Source organism: Monodon monoceros, unplaced genomic scaffold, assembly GCF_005190385.1.
Source record: "Monodon monoceros isolate NGI ecotype Baffin Bay Population unplaced genomic scaffold, NGI_Narwhal_1 Super_Scaffold_18, whole genome shotgun sequence".
NCBI lineage: Eukaryota > Metazoa > Chordata > Mammalia > Artiodactyla > Monodontidae > Monodon > Monodon monoceros.
The window spans coordinates 162,700,519-162,706,220 of NW_021703774.1; the positions used below are offsets into that span (position 1 = coordinate 162,700,519).

Consider the following 5,702-nt stretch of genomic DNA (forward strand, 5'->3'; position numbering starts at 1 on the left):
GTGAAGTCAACTGAGTACACAGTACAGCAGGAACAAATGGAGGGTGGGCAGGTGTACACTGTTAAACTAATTAGTACCACAAGCTTAAACACAGCTGCATGGCAAATGGCTAACAGTAAAGAGCACAAGGACGGCAATACTATTAGGACTTCCACTTTCTACATTTCATTTTCCTGCAGTGCTTTATTTAGATGAAGCTAGCATACACTCCCACCTCTGGAAAATATACTGACTTCCCACAGCAGCTAGCACCCAGTCCTAGTTAGCTCATATATTCACCAAGAGTTACTTTGTTCTCTAAGATGTTTATTCCAGTTGTAGTTGTTAGTGTCATTACAGATGTTAAACAATGAGGTGCACCCACCTATAAAAGTGAAGCTGAATCACAAGAATTGGGCTCGTTCACAAGTCTTTACTCCATTTACAAAGTGGTGGCCCACAGTAAAAGACTGAGAAGTGAATGCACATTGATGTTTTAAGTGAAACAAGTTTATGCTAGCACATTTCATGATTCTCTCCTTTAAGCATCTGGATCTGATGCCTAAGACTTTATCAGGAAGACTAAGTAGTATCTTCATAAAAAGTTGGGCATACCAAATAACTTCAAGGTTTAAAAATACCTACGAAGGCAGCTATTAAATTAGAGAACCATTTAACAGCAACGAAAAGGTCGCCCAGGGACAACTGAACTCATTAGTCACAAGTGAGTAAATTATTGAGTTAACTTGTGCTCAAAATTTAAACTATGAACCACTGGCCAAGTATTGTGTCCAACAGAGAAATGGTGGCTTTTGAATGTCACTGCTTCAGTGACCTGGTAAAGTACAGGCAAGACACGTTCCACTTTCGCACCAAAGGGGGAGCAAACTGGTTAAGAGTAACATTTCTCACAGATGGTAACACAGAATTAATCCCTTTTGAGCACTATGTGCCTGGTACAAGTTTAAGCATCCTGCAAGTATCAAACCGTTTAATCCTGAGGGATATAACCATTATTGCCTTCACGACACGTACGGGGAAGCTGAGGCAGATTTAAACACAGCTAATAAAATGCAGGGCGAGGAATCACATCCATGCAATGTGTCTCAAAGACCACTCCCTTTCTCTACTTATAGTCTCATCAACTCTAGATTCTCATTTTAAAGGAAAACTGAGTCCAATATTTAACCCCAAGTACCACACCAAAGCCTCTGATCCTTTCAGACACCGTTGCTGGTAAAACCTCTAATGAAGAGCAGAATCGCTGAACAGAGGGGAGCCCTGCACCCCACTTTAATCAAGGCTCTAAATTCAAACCCAGCCCCAACCATTCCCTCCCCTCTACAGTCAGTTTCCACGGGGTCACTGCACCACAGCCTGTCAACAAGGGTGTGGTGAGCACAGACAGTGCTGCGGAAGTTCTCAGGTTTGGATCTGCCAGGAAACACTGGCATCCAATCAGGGGTGACAGGGTTGTTACCAGCTACTCCCATCGAAGCTTTAAGTGGCTTGAGGTCCAAGGACTTGAATATGGCCAGGCTCCTTTCACAGAACACACAACAGTAATTGTACATTTCACTGAAAACTTTTTATTAGCCTTTTGGATAGAAACGGGAATTTACTTGCCAGGAAGGATGATCCCATCATACTGAAAGAGAACAGATTTTATTTTTTCAGAACAGGCGGTTAACAGTAAAGACTGCAGCAATGGCTAACGTTCAAGAATTCAAATCAGGTACATGAACTTCGGCTTTGAATCCCATATCCCCAAACAGGAAGCTGGCCATCTTTAACAATTGCTACACTATGCTCAACCACTATGCTCAACTGCACTATACCCTGAGAAAAGGGGCTCCTATTAAAGCCATATTCCTCCCCTTCCAGCTATCTGCATTCACGGGGCTGGGGAGAAAGCCTGGTTCTGGGTGTTCTTTTAAACCACCAACCCTGGAAGCCCATTTTCCAAGTTGCCCAAATGTTCCACCTTTAAAAGAGCTACCCACCAAAGGGTGCTAGACTTTGCATCCCCGTATCCCAACTCCATTCACCAACACCACATTCCACCACTTCACCTGAGACAGATCAAGCTTTACCTTCTGCTGGAACCAGCGCATGGCCTCCTCTTTGCTGATTCTGTGTTTGGCCCCAATGCAGCCTGTCCTGCGCTTCTTGTCTGCGATGCTGAAACCTGGCCTACCCAGCACCTGTCCCAGGAATAACCAACAGTCACCTAGCCAGCTCAGAGTCAAGAGCAGACGGACAAGACTCACACATTGGAGTGACTGATCTTCAAGAGTTACCTGGTGGCCCAAGAGACCGATGATCTCAGTGTCTGATGGAACCTGCATCCTAGATGACACATCGCCTTCCTATACACTACAGGTCTGCTCTGGAGGCTGGACTTGCAGCTCCTCCCCGCTCCCCTACCTAACTTCCAATGGTAGCTAAGGATTCACCACTGCCCCCATACCCCAAAGCACTTTTATTTTTAAAAAAAAAGCAAATAAATTTTACTCCAACATGTGCATTGTAGAAATCTTAAACTTTCAAGAAGCACAAAGAAATAACTATTTCTCTCCTCTGCTTCAGCTCAAAAGTGCTTCTTAAAGGTTTGTCATCCCCCGTGAGCACCCAACTCTCACCACCATTTCTCTGGATATTCAAATCTAGTATGAAGACTGCTGCCATCCTTCAGGTTCATACTAGTCAGGACTTCAGGGTTTTGCCATTTATTTACTTTGGTGGTTGGACCAAAACATTACAGTGACACAAATGGTCACGTCTCCATTAAAATCCCCATCCTGAGCAAACAGCCCCATCGTCAAACCTGCTTCCATGTCCTCTGGATGGAAGCCACCCCATTCCCAGAGTCTAAGGGAAGAAGCAGGGAAAGGGCAGCCTCAGTGCAGCCAACCCAGACGCCAAATGCAACCCCAATACTGTCTCTCAAATTTTCAGTTCAGTGGCTGCATGGAACCGTTTCCTTCGCCCACCTTTGAGCAACGTCAATGCTTGCTAGCTAGATCCTAGACCGTAAACGTCACGGATCTTGTCCATCTAGTTCACAGTGCTATATCCCCACACCTGCCACTAACGAGGTGTATCTTCCCAAGGGAGAGAAGACAGACAACACTCAGAGCCCCAACCCAACATGTCACCATCAAGATAGCACATACGAAATAAAGGAGGAACAGATTCCACTCTCACAGACCAGGAGTAGAAAAGATTAAGTATTCATACCACATAGAAGTCCAGGCCGTAGATACCAATGCTTGGGTCATATTTGATCCCCAGATCGATGTGTTCTTGGATCCCAAAGCCAAAGTTTCCAGTGTCTGAGAAGTTATTTTTTCTTAACTCATACTCTCGCACCTGAGGGAAAAAAACGCAGCAATCACTCCCCGTCAACTCTACCCCGCAATAACTAGCTCAGCTTGCAATACTCAGGGCCCCCAAGACACAATTCAATGTAATTTGGCCAGCAACAAAATCTGATATTCCCACTACACCAAATCACAGCTATGGACTTCATGTAACTACTAACTTTCAAAGGGAAGGGAAAAACCCTTCAGAAGTTCAAAAAGTCAGAAGGCAGAACACTGAGTGTAACCACTACCACTGTAACTGTGTGCTAACTGGTGCTCTTCAGTATTATCCCACGGAGGGATCAGCCGCACCTTCAGACCTTTCTCCAGGATTTCTTCTGCCTTGGCCCCACGGACTGTGCAATGGACGGCAATTTTTTCATTTCTTCTGATGCCAAAGGATCTGACGGTGTATCTAGCTGCAGGCAGGGGTAACAAGGAGTCAGCTGTTATCATACTCCCACTGCACTCCCCTCTTCCCCAGAAAATCATCTCCATGACTCCAAAGCGACATTAAGTATCCATCCACATTCTAAAGTGATGTTCTAATCAGTGTCAACTTCTATCAGTTAATCAGATTCATTTGTAACACAGAAACAGATTTTCCAACTTCCAAGTCACTCAGCCATACTTGAGCGATTAAGACCTCAGAGCCATAATGTCAAAGTCTCAGGGAGGGCAAGTTCATAACCAGTATAAGCTAAAGGAAAATGACCATGCATTCTACTAATAATGTTTATTAATAATAGCTAATATTTGCTAAAACCTTATTGTATCCCCATTTCACAGAAGCCGTGAAGGTTAACTTGCACAAGATCAGTTGGTAGTAAGAGGCAGGCTGTGATTCCAAGGACTTGCCATATTCCATTACCCCAAAGCAATGAAACTCTAAAAACAAAAAATGTAACAACAGTAATGCCTACACTGTGCTTGGTATGCAGCAGGCATTTCATATAACCTATCCTGTCCCCCGCGATCTTGTAATGCAAGTACCACCATCCCCTGTATGCAAATAAGGAAGCTGAGGCCCAGAGAAGCCAAAGTCACAGACTAGCAAGTGATGGAGCCGGGATGCGAACCAGGTTAGTCTAGGGACACAGCCCTGTTCTAGCTGTAGCCTATGTAACCCTAACTGCTAATCAAGCCAAATACCATTTTCTGCATTCCCAACATTTCCACACTACCTCATACTCTCGTTACTTGCAAAAACCTCTACTTGGGCTAGTCTTAGCTTAATCTCGGCTCATACAAAATCTGGTATTCCAATACCACTCCTATGTTGGAAGGGAGATACTTCTTGGGAAGCTCAGGAAGGCAATGCTTTAAAGAGATATCACCTTCAAAATGGGTACAAAACAGGCTCGACAGCAGGCAAGGTAAGAAACATCCCGACATCCCCAGCCGCCAGCCCTCTCCCTGCCAGCCACGACTCACCTTTGGAGAACACAGGAGTCTGGCCTGTGAGCTGCTCCAGCACCTTGGCTGCCCGGGTCAGCCTGTCTCCACTCTCCCCCACGCAAATGTTGAGGCAGAGCTTGCGGATGCGAAGTTCCCGCATGGGGTTCTCCTTCTCCCCTTGATCCTGCTGCAACAGGGAAGCGCAGCCGTCAACACACACAACCCCGCCAGAGCTGCCAGCCTAATATTTATACTTAGCGCATTTCCGCTCATCCCAAATAGTCCCGAAAGCCCTAAAGGTTCAAGAATTAGCACCATGTTTGTGTGGGAAGCACCGAGGAAGACATCTCGGGGTCTTGTTTTCTCCTTCCCCCACGCACGGAACGGGTGAACAGAAACAGGACAGGTACCGACTGGAAAAGTTACAGACAATGCGGGTGAACCCCAAGGGGCTCAAAGTGTAAGGTGACGGAGGGCGCCCCGTTACACGGCCGGTGAGGGGTGAGAAAACAGCACGTGGCTGGGCAGCGTCCCCCGAAGCCTGGCCTCTCCCCCGAGGAGGAACCGGCTGAGGCTCCCCAGCACCAGGCAAGTTTCAAGTCCCGGGGCCCAGCAACAGGTCCGAACCCCGCGTCCCAGACACCCCTCCGATCGCTCCACTGGCCCGCGCTGCAGCCTGCGGGCCGTGCTTCTGGGCCTCCCGCGGCTGCCCCGAGCCTGCTCCTGGGAGGATGGGAGGAAGGTGACACGGTCCAGCTCCGCGCCCTCGGCTCGTATGGTTCTGCCAGTTTCGGCACGGCCGGCATCGCGGGCTCCGTTCTCCTCGGGCGGCGGGAGAGGTAACCCCCGCAGGCTCCGCCGGCCGTGGATGGAAGCGGATGAAGGGAAGCAAACCCACACCTCGGCTACTCACCGCCATGACGGGAAACAGGAAGAGAAAGTGAGACTTCTGAGCCAGGG

General features: G+C 47.5%; 1 protein-coding gene across 3 annotated transcripts; it reads right to left on the reverse strand.

Annotated features, from left to right (window-relative positions):
* Positions 1 to 1,548: 1,548 nt before the first annotated feature.
* On the reverse strand, positions 1,549 to 5,702 carry RPL11 (ribosomal protein L11). Of its 3 annotated transcripts, XM_029229413.1 has the most exons (6): positions 5,656 to 5,681; positions 4,779 to 4,929; positions 3,657 to 3,763; positions 3,220 to 3,351; positions 2,073 to 2,183; positions 1,549 to 1,627 (listed from the first exon to the last, which is right to left on the reverse strand). In XM_029229413.1, the coding sequence occupies exons 1-6, from the start codon at positions 5,659 to 5,661 to the stop codon at positions 1,598 to 1,600; spliced, it is 537 nt and encodes a 178-aa protein (XP_029085246.1). In that variant the 5' UTR covers positions 5,662 to 5,681; the 3' UTR covers positions 1,549 to 1,597. The 3 variants fall into 3 exon arrangements, with proteins under 3 accessions (XP_029085246.1, XP_029085243.1, XP_029085245.1); XM_029229410.1 differs by having other exon boundaries at positions 1,626 to 2,183; positions 5,656 to 5,702; XM_029229412.1 differs by lacking the exons at positions 1,549 to 1,627; positions 5,656 to 5,681 and adding an exon at positions 5,058 to 5,076 and having other exon boundaries at positions 1,689 to 2,183.